The sequence below is a fragment of the Lepisma saccharinum genome, chromosome 17, assembly GCF_977018435.1.
Source record: "Lepisma saccharinum chromosome 17, izLepSacc3.1, whole genome shotgun sequence".
NCBI lineage: Eukaryota > Metazoa > Arthropoda > Insecta > Zygentoma > Lepismatidae > Lepisma > Lepisma saccharinum.
Window position 1 is genome coordinate 44,148,421 of NC_139245.1, and position 22,111 is coordinate 44,170,531.

Below are 22,111 nucleotides of genomic sequence, written 5' to 3' on the forward strand. Positions count from 1 at the left end.
ATACGAAAGGAAATGTAATATGTAAATTGTAACCAGTTTAAATTTCTTTTGATTTAAAATTCAATAATTTTTATAGGCAAAAATAGCAAACATGTTGTGTAGAATAATACATAAAATACTAATCAAAACTGTAAATAGTGCTATTATCATTAAACTGTAAATAAATATGGCTGCTGATATTTTCCAAACTATCATTAAAAATTGCCAAAATTCAGCTACAAAAAAATACTGGAAGTTACAATTATATAGAACATCCAGAATGTTTTATTTTCACTGGAAAAAAAGTCGCTGAAATTATACCACGTTTGTTACAACCTGTCCCAGTTCCCGCGCTAGCTGGTCGCTGGCTTTTCTCCGTGCTGGGGAAAGTCAAAGCCAGGCAGCCAATTAAAATATGCTACGTCGCAACAGCGTCTACGTAAGTACCTCTCTTCTGGCTTCCATTCGCTCCTTGCTGCCCAGCAGACGATTTTTTCCTCGTTTCTCATTGGCACCGAAACTGTCGAGCGATCGCTAGAGTGGGAAACGGGACAGGTTCTAACAAACGCGGTATATTGTAGTTTCATGAACACACTCAACAAACATTTCCACAGAAGGTTCATAAATATACAGAAATTTATATGTAATATTTTATTTGCTATAATCAAACTGTTCAAATATTATATTTTACATGTCTGTTTACCAGAAAAAGAATTTATATAAAAAATATACATTTATATATGTATGGTGCAGAAAACCATACAAGCAATTTTAAGTGTTTTTATAAATAAAAAAAATCGATTAAAAAAATTATCAATTTAAAAAAAAATAAAAATCATGATTTATATCCACCCTGTATATTATCAATGTTCAAATCATATTTTGTAATGTTCGAGTTTTGTCCTCTTTATGCACAGGCAGGCTAATCGTGACAGGATTAAGTGGGATATGAACCACAAAGTAGTGCTTCCACACTGTATCAAACCTGGGATCCCTTGGTTACATGATGACGACATTACCACAACCCCATCAAGGACGCTCTTCTAGTATGTGTTCAAATGAGGTGACAATACCTATTCACTTCACTTTCCAGCCGAACTAAAGGAACCACATCTAATGTTTCTAACAAGCAATTCACTCCTGGACACCACATATGTTAAAGATACCTTTCTCGGACCAAAGACTAGCACCTTAAATATATAGAATTTTCAGTAAAAATTTATAACTCTCTGCTTTCATCTGATGCACACATACAACCAATATTGATATAGTGAGTGTTTTTTTGGTCCATGTACAGAATTTGGAAGCAGAAAATGTCAAGTCCAACAGCAACTGAAACCTTACGATACTTTCCTCAACCAACCACAAGGGCCATCAGAGTATGAGATAAACCGATTGCATTCTAACCTCAGTCACTTGTGGGAACAGCTTAGCAATAGTAATGGTCTTCAGTTCTTACTTTTGTTGTCCACAGAGAAAAATTCTGAATAATAGTGGAATCACAGTACTTTCTACTTCCCAAAATATGAATTATTTATTTTACTTTGCTACCGAATGACAAATTTATAATGAAATGTATTCATCTCCATCTTGTTTCCAGAATGCAGTATTCTATCTGGTAGAAAGAACATAACATTGGCACTCTCAAATCAAAGGTAGTGTTGAGTGATATTGTTCTATCTGAAATTCAATTATTAATAACAGCATAAGTACCTAACATAACAACTACTTCCTTTTAGAGAGGTTTCAACATACATTTCATGTCAAACTTTAAAAAGCTCTCCTGATAAAATTGGACATAGAACATTTACATTTTCAGTATAAATCCCCAGTCTAATAATTACACACGTATTATTGCTGGAAAAAAAGTAATTTCAGACAACAAATATAAACACGGAAGCAGATATTCCTTAAAAATTAAATCTGTTTTTCTTTTCCTTGTGCATTAGGTTCGCCAATAAAGAAGAACATCACCTATATGTGAATTGAATAGCTTGTCAAAGTTTTAAGTCCACATTATGTTCATGTAGGCTAATTAGGGTTGGGGGTCGAATGGGTCGGTGGGAAAGCCGAAAGTTTGTTACTCTTTTTGTTAAGAACAGAAATAAAGCATTTGGTTAGCATTCAAACAGAATAATCAAAGTAAAAATGCATTCGATCGAAAACATTGGAGTGAAAAATACAGGAACAAGGTTATATTCTATAATTTCATCCGAAGAACTAATGCTTTCACAGTTTTCAAAAATCTAATAATTACAGTTGTAGGTGAGAGACCACACAACACACTTTATAAAAAAAAAAAAAAAAATCCCCTCAACATTTAAAGCCTATTCTTGAACGAGACGTGCAAAGGTTAATATCAAAATGCACTCAGATACTAACTGCATAAAATGCAAAAGAAATAATGGAAAATAGTTGTACTGGCATTCACTCGTTTGGTGGATCGAGTCTCCCAATTTACATAATAATAATAATAATTATTATTATTAAGTCGAATAAAATTTATTTTTGTTAGTTCGTAATATTTACTATTGATAATAATAACATTTATACATACTGGTAATGTGCGAATTACTCACAATTAAATACAAACTTTAGGCTAAAAGATTAAAAATCGGCAACTTACGTGTGTGAGTATGAGATTTTTCGTACTACGTTTCGGAGGTTACACTACCTCCTTCTTCAGGTTTAAAAGATGTTATTCAGACACCTGACATGGTGCCTCGTCGTGAAAGTGAAGGTTAAGGATTTAGGTTAAAAAGTTGCTTGAAGGACACTTTCTAAAAAAGAATATAAATTACACATCTAAAACCGCGCAATACTATAAAAACAAAAGAACATCCAAGGCTGAAGTTGGCGAACTGCTGACCAATGCTCAGGGTAGGCGAATGCACGGTGTCAGCCCGTACCTGGGGAAAGAGAACTTCCCCTCCTCAATTCTTCCAAACTGGGGCTCGGGAGTCACCAATCCAAGGAGAAGTCGACCTCCACCTCGGCGGCTTTCCTGACCTCAGGAGTAACATGGAAGCCCATCTCGTTCCTAAACACTGCGGCTTTATCCCATTTTTTAAAGAAATTAACCCAGCCGTCTTCTAAATTCCCATCGTCCCTATTAAGTTTATTCCAATTTTTCGCGCATATATAGGCAGCTTCATATACGTTTCTGTCCAATTTATTGTTAACCTCCCTAATAACTTCCCTTTTAGCAATCTTATGTCGGTTAACCAATATGTGTTCAGATAATCCAGTTTTGGGTATGCCCTCCTTTACGTCTTTATCATGTTCTCCCCACCTAACTTGCATACTTCTCCCGGTTTGTCCCACATATTCCTTTCCGCATTCACACACAATCCTGTATACTCCCTTCCCCTCTTCAGGGTTATTGCGCTTATCCCCCCTCCCTTTCTTATAGGATGTAAAGTGCTTTTCAATACTCCGGGGCGCCCTTACCCCACATTTTATTCCGTAACCCCTCACGGACTTTTCAATTTTCTCTGAGACCCCCTTAAAATATGGGATCCCGACAAAATGTGTGTTTTTTTCACCGTTTCCTATCTCAGTTTTTTTATCCTCTTTGTCATTTTGCGATGTTTCTTGCCTAACAATCCTTTTGGCTTTCCTAGCTACTTTTTCCAGGTCGCGGATAGTGTACCCATTCTTTACCCCCACCTTCCTTATCCATTCCCCTTCTTTCTCTTTCTCTTTCTCGTCATTGCACAGTCTTTCGGCGCGAATGAAAAAGTTAAGAAAAACATTTAATTTAGTCCTATTCGAATGTTGGGATCTCTTATGGAGGTACATCTCTCCAGCTAACGGTTTATGGAAGACCCCGGTTACGATCCGTTGTCCGGTTTTAGTAAGGCACAAGTCAAGAAAGTGGATCTTTCCGTTGGCCATATCTTCCCTAGTAAACCCAATCCTGGGGTCCTGCTTCCCCAATTGGTCGAAAATGCTGTCAAGTTTGATTTCATTCCCTATGATGAGGATGTCATCTACATATCTCCCATAATATTTTACCACCCCCCTCCCCCCTGCATGCTCCATAGCGGCTTTTTCGACGTAGTGCATGAAGATGTTGGCCACAAGACCAGAAATGGGATTGCCCATGGCCAACCCTTCTTTTTGTCGGAAGATTTTATCGTTAACGTAGAAGTAATTGTACCCCGTAATGAGAAAAAACCATCGGACGTACTCCCAGGCGACCAAGATTTCAACGTTTTGGTCGATCAACCATCTATACAAACAATCCCCAGCTTTGTCCCGGGGAACACTGGGGTACAGATTAATAACGTCGAAACTACAAATTACGTCCCCTTCTCCTATGGTGAGTTTCTCAATAGTTTCTTTGACCATAAGAGAGTTTTTGACGCTATACGGAGTGTCCATATTCATTTTTCCCATCCTCTTAATCATTTCTTTAGCTAAACCATATCCTGGATGTGCATACATGGGGATGATGGGTCTGAGGGGAATCCCCTCTTTATGGGTCTTAGGTATCCCAAAGGCCGTAGGAATATTCCCTTCCTTAACCCCCTTAAGTAATTTCTTTTTTTCCGCGCTTCCCAAGGTAAAACTGGTTTCTATGCCTTTCCTGATTTCTCGTTTGATTTTATTAATGGGGTTAACTCCCTAAGGGGAGTCTTCATAACATGAAAAAATGGGTTAAACAAAGTGACGTATACTTGGTTAGATCGGATAAGGAAAACAAAATGGTTATTATCGGGAAAGAGGAATACCATAGTAAGTTGGAAGATAGTTTTAGAAGTAATGACTACGAAGAAATCAAAGTTAACCCCATTAATAAAATCAAACGAGAAATCAGGAAAGGCATAGAAACCAGTTTTACCTTGGGAAGCGCGGAAAAAAAGAAATTAAGGGGGTTAAGGAAGGGAATATTCCTACGGCCTTTGGGATACCTAAGACCCATAAAGAGGGGATTCCCCTCAGACCCATCATCCCCATGTATGCACATCCAGGATATGGTTTAGCTAAAGAAATGATTAAGAGGATGGGAAAAATGAATATGGACACTCCGTATAGCGTCAAAAACTCTCTTATGGTCAAAGAAACTATTGAGAAACTCACCATAGGAGAAGGGGACGTAATTTGTAGTTTCGACGTTATTAATCTGTACCCCAGTGTTCCCCGGGACAAAGCTGGGGATTGTTTGTATAGATGGTTGATCGACCAAAACGTTGAAATCTTGGTCGCCTGGGAGTACGTCCGATGGTTTTTTCTCATTACGGGGTACAATTACTTCTACGTTAACGATAAAATCTTCCGACAAAAAGAAGGGTTGGCCATGGGCAATCCCATTTCTGGTCTTGTGGCCAACATCTTCATGCACTACGTCGAAAAAGCCGCTATGGAGCATGCAGGGGGGAGGGGGGTGGTAAAATATTATGGGAGATATGTAGATGACATCCTCATCATAGGGAATGAAATCAAACTTGACAGCATTTTCGACCAATTGGGGAAGCAGGACCCCAGGATTGGGTTTACTAGGGAAGATATGGCCAACGGAAAGATCCACTTTCTTGACTTGTGCCTTACTAAAACCGGACAACGGATCGTAACCGGGGTCTTCCATAAACCGTTAGCTGGAGAGATGTACCTCCATAAGAGATCCCAACATTCGAATAGGACTAAATTAAATGTTTTTCTTAACTTTTTCATTCGCGCCGAAAGACTGTGCAATGACGAGAAAGAGAAAGAGAAAGAAGGGGAATGGATAAGGAAGGTGGGGGTAAAGAATGGGTACACTATCCGCGACCTGGAAAAAGTAGCTAGGAAAGCCAAAAGGATTGTTAGGCAAGAAACATCGCAAAATGACAAAGAGGATAAAAAAACTGAGATAGGAAACGGTGAAAAAAACACACATTTTGTCGGGATCCCATATTTTAAGGGGGTCTCAGAGAAAATTGAAAAGTCCGTGAGGGGTTACGGAATAAAATGTGGGGTAAGGGCGCCCCGGAGTATTGAAAAGCACTTTACATCCTATAAGAAAGGGAGGGGGGATAAGCGCAATAACCCTGAAGAGGGGAAGGGAGTATACAGGATTGTGTGTGAATGCGGAAAGGAATATGTGGGACAAACCGGGAGAAGTATGCAAGTTAGGTGGGGAGAACATGATAAAGACGTAAAGGAGGGCATACCCAAAACTGGATTATCTGAACACATATTGGTTAACCGACATAAGATTGCTAAAAGGGAAGTTATTAGGGAGGTTAACAATAAATTGGACAGAAACGTATATGAAGCTGCCTATATATGCGCGAAAAATTGGAATAAACTTAATAGGGACGATGGGAATTTAGAAGACGGCTGGGTTAATTTCTTTAAAAAATGGGATAAAGCCGCAGTGTTTAGGAACGAGATGGGCTTCCATGTTACTCCTGAGGTCAGGAAAGCCGCCGAGGTGGAGGTCGACTTCTCCTTGGATTGGTGACTCCCGAGCCCCAGTTTGGAAGAATTGAGGAGGGGAAGTTCTCTTTCCCCAGGTACGGGCTGACACCGTGCATTCGCCTACCCTGAGCATTGGTCAGCAGTTCGCCAACTTCAGCCTTGGATGTTCTTTTGTTTTTATAGTATTGCGCGGTTTTAGATGTGTAATTTATATTCTTTTTTAGAAAGTGTCCTTCAAGCAACTTTTTAACCTAAATCCTTAACCTTCACTTTCACGACGAGGCACCATGTCAGGTGTCTGAATAACATCTTTTAAACCTGAAGAAGGAGGTAGTGTAACCTCCGAAACGTAGTACGAAAAATCTCATACTCACACACGTAAGTTGCCGATTTTTAATCTTTTAGCCTAAAGTTTGTAATAACATTTATAACTGTAAAATAATACTTATTATTTATCTACTATTCAACTTTTATCATTTGCCCGACCCCCCCTGCAAAATTTTCTGGCGACGCCCATGGCTGGACCTAGAGTTTAAAGCGGGATACAAACCAAGTGCAATATTCTTCTTCCAATGAGGATCAAACGTGGGACACCTTGATTGCAAGATGAAAACATTACCAGCCCACAGGCGCAGAAAAAGAAAAATACAGTGCACCCAGTTGCCATGCCACCTGGTGTCTCAATTTTTAAATTCAGTTCTATTTTCTTTTAATATTTCAAGTTCGCTTATGGAAATTTTCATACCTTATTTTTTTAAAATAACGAGTACAGTATGTTTTCTGTATCGCATGCACAATTAAATCAGAATAATAAACATGCTATTATAAAATTTTGCACTGTTCTTAGCTGAATTTTAAAATCTGCAGCAATATGGTAAAGTCAGACATGTAGGTATTAGAATGTATCGCATAGTTATTCATGCACCAGTTGAGCCTTCTCTATAAAGGCCACTCCAGTCTAATCTAAAACAGTGCATATACTATCTCTCACAATTAATTACTTGTAATCCAATTTTGTACTAACTAATAAATTAAATGCTTAATATCCCATGTCATAGACTATCTTACTTGGATTTATGGTTTTGTTGACTAGTAATTTAAAAAAAAAATCCTGGCTCCTGAGAAAAAGGAGCTGACACCTGAATCAGTTTTGTCTACATCTGCCAGTGCGGCTTCAAGGAGGTCCTAGATGTGGATCGACAACAAAATAAGTTCTAAATTACTTCTTTTTAAATTAGGTGTGTCATATTTAGACTGTTAAGAACCTCTAGAAGACGACTGGGATAACTCCTGCCACAATTTCACATGATTACAGTATTCACATCATTTCTCCAAAGCACCTGTTGATATTTTACTCATGTCTTTTTCTTTATACACATATGAATGTGATACACTTGTATTACAATGTAATATGAGTATTGTACGTTGATCAAAAAGTAGTTAAAAAAACAACTTATGGGAAAGTTTTCACACATGTCCACATACACACCAAAAATTTCAGAAGGGAAACTATCCGTCATGTAGTTTTTTAGTGTGTGGCCAAGGACCAGGTATTCACGGAAAGTCAATTTTTTTAACATGCCACCCCATTATAAGAAAAATGGGCTTTTTACCCCAAAAGTTTTTAGGTGAATCATTATGGCTAGGACAAAAAAAAAACAAAGTGAATAGGAAAAAAATTAAGACATAAGACTGGCATGTGCAGCTATGTGAAAATGGTTTGACATCTCATGCCCCTCCCCCCAAAAAAATATGCAACATAAAAAAAGAATCATTTCTAGTACTGAGGCTATGTAAGCCAAACATTTGGAAATAAGTACCAACAAAGAAAAATATTTGTCACGATTTTTCGAAGGAAGAAAATCTAAACATTGAACTTTTCCAGGGAATTGTGAAATTTGACCTGCCTCTACTTATCACTTATTTCGCACATGGCAACCATCTGCGTCACATACCATGTACCTACAATAAAGGAAGTGAAAAATACAAGGCCCTACCATATGCTCAACCAGAAGCAGTTGTTGACACATATAATGTTTTATTTTTAGGGTTTCCTGATAGTTATTAAATTATTTTCAACATAACTTTTTGCATGATTGTGGGCTCATAAAAGTGATAAATTTTAAATCTTTTTGTAAAATTTAAATTCTCTTCTTCTAACTGTGCTTCACAAGAAGGAGTTTTGATAATTTTATTTCCCTATATGTGGCCAATTCTCCCCCCAAGCAACAATTCAATTCTCTATGGCAGGGGATCCGAACTATGTTAGTATGATAAAAATATGCACCAGTGAAACAGAAAGTAAAATTCGTGTGAGTATTAATATGTCTGACAAATTTACAATTCATGATGGGTTAAAACAAGGAGATGCATTATCTCCATTGCTCTTTAATTTTGCCTTAGAATATGCTGTTAGGAAGGTAAAAGAAACTAAAGAAGGACTAAAATTAAATGGTGCGACTCAGTTGTTAGCATATGCAGATGATGTAGACTTACTGGGGGATGATGTGAATACAATTAAGAATAATGCTAAAATATTTTTCAAAACTGCTAAAGAGATAGGTTTGGAAGCATGGGCTTCCTGAAGAGGGGCAAGGGGGGGCGTGGCCCCCCTGAAAAATGAAAGTCAACATAAAAATATGTATTTCATACATATAATTTCATTTTAGCCACAATAATATGTGTTATTTATTGCATGAACACCATAAATTCAAATTTAAGCATTGTTTTTAGGGAACAACACTATTTTTGGGGAAAATTTGCCTTCGTTTGCCCCCCTGGAAAAAAATACCTTCCTTGTCCCTCCCTGGAAAAAATCCTGTGGACGTCCATGTTTGGAAGTTAACAAAGAGAAAACTAAATATATGCTTACAGGCCGAAACCAAGTGTTAGGTAATAATCAAAATCTAATTATTGATAACAACTCATTTGAACCAGTTTCCAAATTCAAATACATACTTAGGAGTAATATTAACAAATGAAAATTATATTAAAGAGGAAATAAAAAGTAGGCTTAATTCAGGAAATGCATGTTACTTCTCTCTTCATAAACTTTTGTCTTCTCGTTTAATATCTAAGAAACTAAAAGTTAAAATATACAAAACAGTAATTTTGCCTGTAGTATTATATGGATGTGAAACTTGGTCCCTTACATTGAAAGAGGAACATAAATTGAGAGTATTTGAAAATAAGATCCTTAGGAAAATCTTTGGACCTAAAAGGGATGAGGAGACAGGTGAGTGGAGAAGGTTACATAACTTAGAACTACATAATTTGTATTCATGTCCAGATATTATTAGAATAATTAAATCAAGAAGACTTAGGTGGGCAGGCCATGTGGCACGAATGGGAGAGGAAAGAGGAGTTTACAGGATTCTTGTTGGGAAACCTGATGGTAAGAGACCTGTAGGAAGGCCAAGACGAAGATGGAGGGATAACGTTGAGATGGACCTAAGGGAAATCGGTAGGGATGGAAAAGAGTATATAGAACTTGCTCAAGATAGGGAAAGATGGAAGGCCTGTGTTGCTGCAGCCATGAACCTTCGGGTTTAAGAAGGCTAGAGAGTTAGTTAGGGGATCCCGAACTTTTTTTTCATTTCACGGCAGCCTTAGTATTTCAAGACTTTTCCATGGTGCTCAAGTTAAAATGTAGGCCTATCTAACACTTGCAACGTTCAGTGTGGTTAGGATGCTTGCCTTAAGTTAAAAAATAAACACATATTTCAAATTCAGAAACATTTTATGTGTAAAAAAATACTAAATAAGGACATATTTGGAACAATCATATCGTTGATTGAATTTACAATTGTAATTAATTGTAATATCTGAACATTTCATGGTGCTCCTGTAAACCAGCCATAGCACCACGGTGCACACTTTGGGAACTACTACTCTACTGTGTAAATAGTTCAATGATTTTTCCATCCACCCTTGTAAATTTTGAAAACCTGCACAAAAACCTCCTGAGCAAATAGGGTTTACAGCACAGGTCTCCTCAACTAAGATTATTGAACTTGAATGATGACAAAACAGCATATTGAAATCAAGATAACATATTAGTGCAAAGCATGGTTTACTTCCACACTAAAATTTAGTGTTAAGGCTAAAGTTCAATGACAGGGTGATACAATAAATGTTATTATCAGTGCTGAGGAGACAGTTTTCCAGAGTCTGAGTGTCTCACAAAATGATGCATAACACTTTTCATAGTCTAACGATGCACTAACATTTGGCACCATTTTGGTGAATATCGGAGAAGGTATAAATGAACATCTAAATATTATTTCTTTTGCAACAACAATGTGGAGAGAAATGGGTTTTGTGGTTAAATGATTGTCTTATCTGAAATTATCAATATTTTAAAGCAAAAATCTAGTAGCTTGGTTCCAATGGAAAACTTACATGCTAAAATTTATAAATATCTTGAACTACCTTAAACTGTTCAATTTCAAAGTACCAGCATGAACTTTGGTAGGGAATCTCTACAGGTATTGACACAGGGTCAACATTGTACCAGTTCAATACAGAAATATTTGATGCTATCTCTATATTGATGTAGATTTACATTTTACACTCATAATTACGAGAAATTTAAAATTGGCAAAACATAGAAGTTTGTGGTGGATTGGTGGAATGAGATGTTCTAATTTTAATATCTACAAATTTAATGCACAACAGCAAAGAGGATTGCCTGTATTAAGCTGTGTTCAGTTAATTGGAAAAAAATATTACTTTTACACTGTCACACTTTTTTCACATTCCTGTGGTTAATTTTCATTATGGACATAAAAAAATAGAAAAAATTAATGCGACACTCAATCATAACTAGGACCATTGGAAATCCCCATTAAAGGTAGATTTATTTCTAGAAGGGAAAGCATGAACTTAATGAATAGTCAACACCATTAATTCTCTGACCTTGTACAATGCAATGTCTATTAACAGAAATTATCTGGTAACATCACATTGAATTTCATTTTTTTTTAAAAAAAGCATTTTTAAACATAATTCCATCATGTTGTTGACAAAGTAAAATCGAAACAGGTTTAAAGAAATGCTCCAAGTTTGTCAATCAATTGTAACAGCTCCACCCATAAATTTCAATTAGCAAGAGTGGATCTGAATAAGCAATCTTTTCTCGTACATGCAATGTGACATCTTTTCTCGTACATGCAATGTGACAGAAGCGATGGCTGCCAAAGTCTTTCACTAATGTACAAGCACAAAATAATACCACTGATATAAACAATCATTGTCTTTCAAATTATTTTACAAGCAAAACCATTTATTGTAAATTCCAGCATGGCACAAAGTTCATTTTATCAATTATTTAAAAATCGCACAGATAAAGACAAACTTGCTTCCTTTCTCATTCCTGTAAACTAACGTAACACAAAACATTTGAACAATGTTTGATCAATGCCAAGTTGACGAAAGTGTACACAATGCACAGCAGATTTCTAATAACACAGCACACAAGGTGTCAGCAGTCAAAAACAAATTATAATACTGCATTTATTAGGTCTGAATGGCGTTCACTGTGCATTAACAATTCTTCACAACAGTGTGCCAGGTCTTCTTATTACAAACAATCCTGTCTCTTTGTACTACCATGCAAGCTTCACATGTTGAACATTTCTCAGTAACATAATTTGTTTGATAATATAGTTTTTATTCGTAAATGCTCAGTCAATTAACCAATGGAAATATATTAAAATTACTTCGTATTCTTTTGTTCGCTGTGCATTTTCTATAAAAAATATAAACAAAAATGATTCTGTTTCAATTCATGTCAGGAAAATAGTTTGGACTTCAATCAAACTAAAGTTTCGATTCAGTTAGCATATCTCTGCAGAATTTGCACTTAAAATCTTTTGTCGTTTACAAAGTACAGTAGAGCGTCGATTATCCGAACGTCGGTCAACCGAACGACCGCTTAACCGAACTGTATACTCGCTCACTTTCAGATATCTGTAATGAAAAAAGTACGTGACTTAGCTGCTCGTAAGCGTGTAGGCTTGCTTAGACAGACCGAAATAAAGGATTTTTTTAAACGTTAATTTTGTGTACTGTGTGTACTGTTCATGCAAAATGCGTATGTAATATGTACATATTTTTGTTTAATAAACTGTACCGCATACTATATATTCCTACTAAAGTTGCCTTTGTACGTTACTTTGTAATACATACTTAAAGAGATGCCTGTTTTTTATGAATAAATTTACTGTACAGTACTTCTTTTTGGCAAATAAACATGTACAGTTCGATTATCCGAACAAACCAGTTTTCCGAACACCCATGTCCCCCAATTACTTCGGATAATCGACGCTCTACTGTACTCACATGAAAACTGCCAAAAATTACATACAAATGTAATAGATACATTAAAATGTGATTGAGAACAATAAGTACGGGCCAATATTGACACACTGATAAAATTGTACAGTTTCTTCAGTTTTTTTGTTTTTAAATGAAAATACATTGTGCTCCTCATAGAACAACTCTAACTATATATTAGATCAGTTGAACAGAATATCGGTTGCCAGGGCAATTTGACAGTTACGGACATAATATTTTGAAAGTTTGAACTTGCAAAGGGCTACCAAGCATTCTTATGAAAATTATCAAATTACTTTTAGTTTTACACATCTTTTGGGTGATTACTAGAGCCCAAATAGGCATTCAAAATAAAACAAAGTACTTTTTTTTTTTACTAGTATCAGAGTAAGTGATTAACACTTATTCTTAAATTAATTTTAAACATGTCAATTGGTAATCAATTTATGTTAATCACCATAGGGTAAAAAGGTAAAGTTCCCCGTGCACTTGCACCATGCTATGAGTCATACGTAGGGGGATGTGGGGGGTAGGGCCCCACATATTCTATCGATCTCGTCCTGGTTGGATGGAATGTGATCAGCATGCTCCGACCAGCTCTACCTCCCAGGTACCCATTTAGTTGAGGCTGAGTGAGCCCCAGAGCCAATTTATGTACGGGCAAGGTCAGAAAAGTCCCAGCCTTACACCACCCACCCTGGGAATCGAAGCCAAGTCTCCAGCATGGCAGTCAAATGCCCTATCGACTAGGCCACCGTGGCTCCAATACATCATAGGGAGGCCTGTTTAAATATCACAGTGGGGACACCTACTACTAAGTGTTAGTTTTAGACATTAGGAATGAGGTTATTTTTGTGGTAATGCAAGGGGAGAGGGGCAATCAACTTTACATACCTCAGAGGAGGTGAATTACCACTTATGTTAATTGACAATTTATTGTTAGTTTTGGACATATCAGGACCAATCACTTAATTTTAGACGACAAAGTGAGAGTGACCACTGTTTAAGGTGAAGGATGACAGTTTCGCATATTTGTTTCAATATTGTTGGAATGGGCAATGTTACTGATGTTGCAAAAGTCAGAATTTGGGTCCTAGCACTCTTAGAAATTATTTGTTTAAATAAAATTCAAAGTGAAAGCCTATATCACACCTCCAAAGATTTTTGAAGAAAAAGTACATCTTTTGAACATTAGTCTGCACAAAAATACTCTCTGCCTCTTCTGTGGCTGTACAGTAGTATGACACAACCTTTCTTTTTAGTAAAAAGTGTAACATTCCATGGAAAAAACCTGAAAAATTTCCAATGGGCATCTATTTTTCAAAGGCAGAACTCGTCACAAGTCATTGCTACATAAATTAATTAAGAAGATCCATGAATCATTCAGATTCTGCATTAAATATGCAAACTTCGAAGCACCCGTACCGATCGATGTATGTCGAAGGCAGTTTTTCATGGCTGTACCCCAAGAAATGTCATGAAAATTGCTGTCAAAATTTCCCGCCGATTCCAGGCTCCGCCCCTGGGGTAATTAACCTGTCGCCTGCAATTGCTATCCCGGCAAGGCCTCCGCTTCGCTCCAGCTACCCGACTGTCTCTATAGATACGTTGGTAAGGAATTTAAATATTAAAAAAATGTAAGTTTCGTAGCACGTACAACTCCAAAAATTACTTTCCGCGCTCCAGAATTTCTTTCTTCACACTTAGTAACATGTAATCTTCATAAAAAGAAAAAAAAATCCTTGCAAAATTGACGGTGGGTTCTATGACCACGGAGCCAATGCTGTGTGGAGCAACCTGTATATAAGTAGTTTTACAACCCCAAATTTTTTTAAAAATCTGATAGTCCCCGGACACCTATAACTTTTTCGTTTTGTTAATTTTTGACATTCGTACTTACCTATCTGCTTTGCGGAACATTCTTGAAGGTGCATTCACGTTTTTTTGATGAAAGTTATTGCAATTTTGCACATTACGAGAACTTTTTCCTCGTAGTCTTTCCGCTTGCCTGAGACACAATATGGCGTGTACACCTTCCTAGATAATTGCGCGTCGTGCTTGTATTTTGTCGATTTTCATTTGTCACGCAGTGTTTCAACCTTCGGAACCCAAGAAATGCCCGTGAACAAAGCTCGCAATAATTTTTTTTTTCTGCATTGTTTTACGAAGAAAATTGTAATGGTTCGTGGGGCTAATTGTGAATGATTTTTGGGGCTTTCCGTCCCGGAATTGGTGTGAAATGAAAAACCAATAAGGTACTAATCTGATAGTCCCCGGACAGATTTCTTCATTTTTACAGAAGAAACTACTTACGGTATTAAGTTCGTGTAGCATTGTCTAACATCAGCAAGATGTTTTGTGTGATGTGGGAATGTTCCATAGCGGAAACTCATGTTGTTTGTTGACAATTAATTCTCCGATGGAGAATACCCTTTGCCACGCGTACACTTTCCTACATCATCACGCGTTGTGATTGTGTTTTGTTCATGTTCATTGGGTATCTGGTGTTTTGACGCAGTGTTTCTACCCGTCTGTATTTGCAACGAAAGTCAGAAACATGACATGTCGTGGTTGTGTGGTGAAATTTTTGTGGGTACATGCGGTATTTTTTAGTATGTTTACGTAATCTAACCTGCTGAAATGTGCATGATTATATTGAAACTATGTTTGCCTAATATGACGTGTCGTGGATGCGTGGTGAAATTTTGGGGGCAGGTAACTGCCAATTTCTAACATGTCTTTAACAGGGAGTCTATAGAATCAGCCGGAGCGGAGGCGGGGCCACGGTAGCGGTTGGGGGCGATAGGTCAATTATCCCAGGGGCGGAGCCCGGAATCAGTGGGAAATTTGGACTCAAAAATTTGAAAGTAAAATTATTTTTGGTGACAGTTTCATACATCAGAGACACATTTCTTCATTTTTACAAAAGAAACTACGGTAAATGTCTGTTATATCGGAGACACTTTTCTTCAAATTTACAGGAGAAACTACTTACGGAAATGAGTTTCTGTTGCATTTATCAAACTTCGTGGAGGTTTCGGGAATGGTTTTTGGAGCTATCCGTCAATGGTTTGTGATGACATAATGAACACGAAAGTAGGTATTTTTCGGTTAAGAAGGTTGCAAAACTGCATGCCCACTCCAAATCGACAAAACACAAACACGACGCGTGATGATCCACAGCTGTGCGCGAAATATTCTATGTTCCGCAACGGAAGAAAGGACCCAAAAGAATTACTCGTAATGTGAAAAATCAAAGTTATTTTCGTGTAAAAAGCATAATGGCAGCTTGAAATAGGTTCCGCAATACACAATTGGTAAGTCCGAACCATTTGAAACTGAAAATATGCGTTAGAAATGTGTGTCCGATATAACAGACATTTACTGAAACTACTTACGAAATGAGTTTCTCTAAGGTTTCCAACGTTTCATCGTGGTATCTATTTGACCGGGAAATCGTGTCAGTGTTTCCGATACCTTTTTTTTTAACCATGCTTGCCTAACCTAACCAAACCTTACCTTATTAGAAATGGTTCGTGGGGCTATCCGTCAGCTACCTGTGCATAATGTACAATTTGCACACGTGACGAACACGATAGTAGGTATTTTTCGGTGAAGGTTGGAAACAATGATATTCGAAAACAAAAGAAGTGATACCATTCGCAAAGTAAGTGATATGGCACCGTTACGTGTGTTCGGTAGCACTTAGAAAAATGCGTTGTTTTAGTAGAAAAAGTGTTTGTTTTCATGTAAAAAGCAAATTGCCCCTCGAACTATGTTCCGCAACACACAATTGGTACGTATGAACCATTCGATACACAAAATATCCGATTTTAATGTGTCTCCGATCTATGAAACTGTTACCTCAAATCAACAGTGGCAACGCTGTAGACACAGTAAGTCATAGCGAACGTCAATTGTTTATATCAACAAATATGGTTTCCATACTTGTACACTGAGAATGATTGCGAGAATTGAAGAACTTCTTTTACAACTTCTACATGTTAATGATCAATTTCTGCACTTGACAGCAACATCTAAACCTTAGAACAACCGCGACTAAGTATTTCGTGAGTATAAATAGTATTATGGAAATTAAAGAAGGGTCAGGTATTGTAATTTCTAGCCTATATTTGCATGCAAAATTTAGGTACTGAAGCACAATGTTGCACCTTTGATGTGTTCACTAGACTCCCTGAATGGATGCATTTATTTATTCTTGAACAAGGACATAAAAAATAATAAATATGTATAGCACACAGTCCAGCTGGTGCATCCCCTAAAATCAATGAACTAAAGTAAACGTTAAGATTCTAAATACAGTTTGTAAATATTTTAGTGTCATCTGTTACTCTTCTTTTCGGACTATGTAAACAGAAACACACTTCAACATATGTTCCATTTTTGTCTTGTAAAAAGTAAACGTCTCGCCACGGGAATTCACAACTTCTCGTAAATTTATCAGTACGGAAGACTGAAGTGAAATAGGTGGTTGTCACAATTTGTATTTATATTTTATTGGTATATCTTGGCTGTACATCCACACTACTTCGATCACAAACACTGTGAATGTGCATAATGACGGTTAATTTGAAATATATTAACTGTAAACGCACACTTAATCTTTCCAGTTACCCAATAGCAACGGCAACATTCTTTGCGTAGTTTCACAAGTTACGTTTTATCCATACGATAAATATAAAGCTGCTTGATTATAGAAAGACATAATTAAATATTACGTCGTCTACTTACTATTTCGAATATTTAATGCTTCACTGCTGTTAGAGCCCAAAGATAAATAAAATTGAGTAAGATCGTACCTGTTATTGATGATGATCGAGATATGCACTGAGCTTACGTATCAGGCAAGTTGATCTTCAGCATATTCGCATTCATTTCCTTGTAAACAACTTCGTACACAAAATAACACAAAAGAAATACTGGGTAGATATGTACAAATACTGAAACAGGAATTGTAACATTTATCACTGTAAAACACGTAATATAACATTTTACCAGCGCTTACTTACGATGACTAGGTTTCTTCTCCTTCCACTAAGTGCAGCCATTTTTGAAACAAACGACGAATGTAAACAGGTGATGTGGCGTGCGCTGCTGCTGCGAGTGCGAGCGAACCAGCGACAACGAATCGGTGCCACTTGTGTCATTGTAGTGTGGCATAAAGGCATTGTACCCGGTAAGAAAATTATGAAAGTAAAATATTGGCAAATGATATCATAACATAGTTTTAGAAAAGCCTTTTTCTTACTAATGATAAAACCAAAGGTTATTTAATCGAATTTTTAGGCTGTTGAATGTAATTTTCTATAGATGCTTTTAGACGAATGTTTAGGTTTATTTTACAAAAGCAATACACGTATAAAAATTACAATTTAGTTCATACATTGTGCAGCTCAAATTGATTCGTAATATCGATTTTGGAGGTTCAGTAATTTGTATTATTATTTATTTTTTTGCGTCGTTTGCGTGAATAATGTTCACTTGCATTATACACGGTTTCATACATGTGCAAGGACAATTATTGATACTTGGATTTTGTGTCGCAGTTCTTGCAAAGAAAACTTAAAGTAAATAGTGCTCATCAGCATCGTACCATGAAGGAAGTTAAAGAGCAGACCGAGCCAATTTCGATCCAAATTGTTGATGAAAGTGACACCGCCCCGATAGACCGAATTCATTTTTGGATAAGTAAAGGTAGTTTTTCTGCACTCTGATGTAGTAATGGTAAAGAATTTTCTTCTTTTAAGTAGTGGATGAACCAAATCTCAAATGTCTGCACGAGTTATTTTTTTAGAATTAATGCATGTATTTTTTTATTCCAGGTATAAGAAACACATGTACGTAAGCAATGAAGTGGCCTTCATTTAGTCTTATCGTGAGTGGACTATTTGTAGCATACATTCTACATTCGTTGTGGGTTGTTTCACAGCTTTTTATTCCTCCGTCGTGCACAAGAAAACACTTTTGTATTAAATCGTTTCTTAAAAACAGCCCGAAGTTGCAGGTAAGTAATAATATATTCAGTACTTTTATCATTAGGCTATTGAGTTAGGGTGACCAGATGTACTGATTTTCGCAGGACAGTCCTTTTTTTCAGGGTCATGTCCTGCTGTCTGCGACGCTACTCCAAAAGACAAATATGTCCTACTTTTCAACAGCGTCCTGCGAAATGTCCTGCAAAATTTCCAGACGAATTGTTTGCCTCTGTGAAACTGTTAGTTCCTTATAAATTAATAGTATTGTGTTTGCATAGAAATACTTGTAGGTCTAAAAATTTCACGCTCGCTGCTTTATTCTTACTGTAAGGCTTATATTTATGGCTTAGTATCATATATTGCATGCAGTCTGTTCATGATATGTAAGGTACCGAGTGGTGACTAAAGGTATATGCAGGAGCGTTTTGAAAATTGAAAGTAGCCCAATTCTTGGGATTTCCATGTTTGATGCATTGATGAGATGATTACTACAGCTGCAGCAAGAGACAAATATATTCTCACTGTTGATTAATATTTTATTTTTATTTCACAATGTATGGATGTTTTTTGGTAAGCAAGTAAGGAAACAGGAAAAAAAAAGTTAGATAGGACATAAGGTTAATCTGTTAAATTAAAAAGATAAACAAAAGGAGGAACGAAAAGAGAGAAATGAATAAGGAAATAAGAGAAGACCTCCGTGGCGGAATGGATGAATGTCAAGGGTCCTCAGATTGAATCCCAGCTTGGGCATGGATGTTTTTGTGAGTGTCCATTCATGAATTTAATCATATCACTCACATTCATTGTTGCAATTAGCCAAAAGTGACAGAAAAGCGACATTAAATAACAAAAATCAAATCAAGAAGAAAGCAGATGAAAGAGAATTGTGTAATATTTCAGGAGAGCAGCATGACCTTTCCTTTGCCAAAGAAGGGGACGGGGTTTCCTTCACCCTGTGCTCTTTTAGTTATAGCTGTATCCCCACCCCCACCTCCCCGTACGTATCCATGGATGTCCTGCTTTTCTGTTCAAATAATCTGGTAACCCTATATTGAGTACATGTAATTGTGATATATATTTCAAGAATTAAAATTTTTTCCAAGTTATACATATTTAAAACTCGCATATTGATCATAAATTTAAGAACCACTTCATTTCTTTGATTTTTTTTTCATTGATCATAAAATTAACTTCAGACCTTTGTCATGATTGTTGTATTTTTAGTTATTTTAAGTCTCTTCTCTCTATTATTCATAACAATAAGGCAGCAACTTGGTGCAAAAGGTCGGACACCTATAACTTCTGAGTTTTCGTCAATTTTTGACATTCGTACTTACCTATCTGCTTCGTGGAACATTCCGTGAATGGTTTTTGAGGCTATCCATCCCGGAATTGGTGCGAAATTTAAACAAGAAAAATATTTTTGTTTGAAATTTTTGACTCAAATTTCTCACCAATTCCGGGCTCCGCCCCTGGGGTAATTGACTTACCGCCCCCAACCACTAATGCTGCCTCGCCTCCGCTCTGCTCCGGCTCCCCGGCTTTTTCTATAGACTCCCTGGTAACATGATAGTATAGGGGTGACGAATTACTTCAAATTTACAGGAGAAAGTACTTACAGAAATAATTTTCTGTAGCATTGTGGAAGTTCGTGAATGTAGTTTTGATCCATTTTAATGCGAATACATGTTTTTTTCTGCGAAAATTTCTGTCCGACATGCTGTTTCTGCTGCTGCCATATGCTTTCTGCACGAGAGCACAATGTTCCGTGTGTTAAGATGACGTAACCCAACTCGCAGTGTTTTCACTAGAACATGACGTGTCTAGTATTTTAATTATTTTTTTTAACTATGCTTGCCTAACCTAACTTAACCTAACCTAACCTTATGGAAAATTGTTTTTGGGGTAAGGTGAATGGTTTTTGGGGCTAACGTCAATGGTTTTTGGGGCTAACATCAATGGTTTGTGAGGCTAACGTCAATTTGCGAGGTATTAGCATAATTTCAAATCTGGGCACGAAAGTAGGTATTTTGCGGTGAACGAGGTTGCAACACTGCATAAATTGACAAAACACTCTCACAACGTGCCTTGAACCAGTATGTTATTGCCTGCCATAATGTGTTACAGAATCGAAATAACAAGTAACAGAAAGTACTCGTAAATGTAAGAAATAGACATTATCTTAGTTAGAAATGCATTATTTCACCTTAGGAAATGTTCCGCATTCCAAAATAGTACGTTAGTAATGTAAAAAAGTGCGAAATATATGATTTTTAGGTGACCCCCCTGTACTATAATAGTACCGACTCCCTGTTAAAGGCATGTTAGAAATTGGCCAGAGTCACCTGCCCCCAAATGAGCCCCAAACTTTTTAATTTGAAGAAATCCGTTTCCAGGATACGGAAAACTTACCTGAATTTCACACAAAACACCTTCCCGATGTTAGACAATAGTACAGGAACTTATTACGGTAAGTAGTTTCTTCTGTAGAAATGAAGAAATCTGCCCAATGGATAGTAAACAAGTACCGTGCAAAATTCAACACCAAGTAAATTTCCTAGTATGTTTTGAAATGTACTTTTTCAAGGAAAATTTAAAATTTTCGTAGCTGTCTCTTAATCGACATTGCCTCCATGGTAAGGTGGTCTGTGTAATGCACCTTGAAACCAGATGTCCCAGGTTCAAACTTGGTCAAGGCATTGATTTGTATCATTGTGTTTGTCCAATCACCAATTCATCATTCATCCTCATTGTTGCAATTAACCCAAGAGGTAGAAAAAAAAATGTAAAATAACCAATTTAACAAACATAGAAATACCTGTTTTTATGTACATGATCTGATTGATTGAATTGTTGTTTTAAGTCCATTTTATGCACAGAAAGGCTAATTGGGACTGGATGTACACTTTAAAGTGGGATCCGAACCACTGTCCATACAGCACATACATATCTAGGAGACGTCTAATCAATGTCTTCTGGATATTCGTTCTGAAAATCTGTATATTCATAGGATTTCTCGGAATGTCCAGTAGACATCCATAGAATGTCCCCTGGATATCCATTCTGAAAATCTGTATATTCATAGGATTTCTCGGAATGTCCAGTAGACATCCATAGAATGTCCCCTGGATATCCATTTGTCAGTCCAGTGGCCGCGGTGGTTCAGTCGGTAACGTGTCTGACTACCATGCTCAAGATCCCGGGTTCGATCCCCGGCCGGTTCAAATACGGGAACTTTTCTAACGTTGGAAGCGGCCCCGGTGCCCACCCAGCGTCGAATAACATGGGTACCTGGGTAAAACCCTGGGGGGTAAAGGCGGTCAGGGGCGTGATGCTGATCACATCACCCCCATTCATGACCGGATCAAGAAAGTGTGGTGCGTTACCCCCACACC

The 22,111-nt window shown here is 37.1% G+C and overlaps 2 protein-coding genes across 2 annotated transcripts in view; one reads left to right on the forward strand and one right to left on the reverse strand.

Moving 5' to 3' along the window:
• LOC146001708 (uncharacterized) overlaps window positions 1-17,811 on the reverse strand; it is a 74,569-nt gene extending 56,758 nt beyond the window's left edge. The window contains exon 1 of the mRNA XM_083139373.1: window positions 17,751-17,811. The gene's annotated coding sequence lies outside the window, so the exon portion shown is untranslated. The remainder of the gene's footprint in view (window positions 1-17,750) is intronic.
• Window positions 17,812-17,834: 23 nt separating this feature from the next.
• LOC146001709 (lipid scramblase CLPTM1L) overlaps window positions 17,835-22,111 on the forward strand; it is a 30,215-nt gene continuing 25,938 nt past the window's right edge. The window contains exons 1-2 of the mRNA XM_083139374.1: window positions 17,835-17,917; window positions 18,564-18,745. Coding sequence (XP_082995500.1) covers window positions 18,590-18,745 — 156 coding nt within the window. The 5' untranslated portion in view covers window positions 17,835-17,917; window positions 18,564-18,589. The remainder of the gene's footprint in view (window positions 17,918-18,563; window positions 18,746-22,111) is intronic.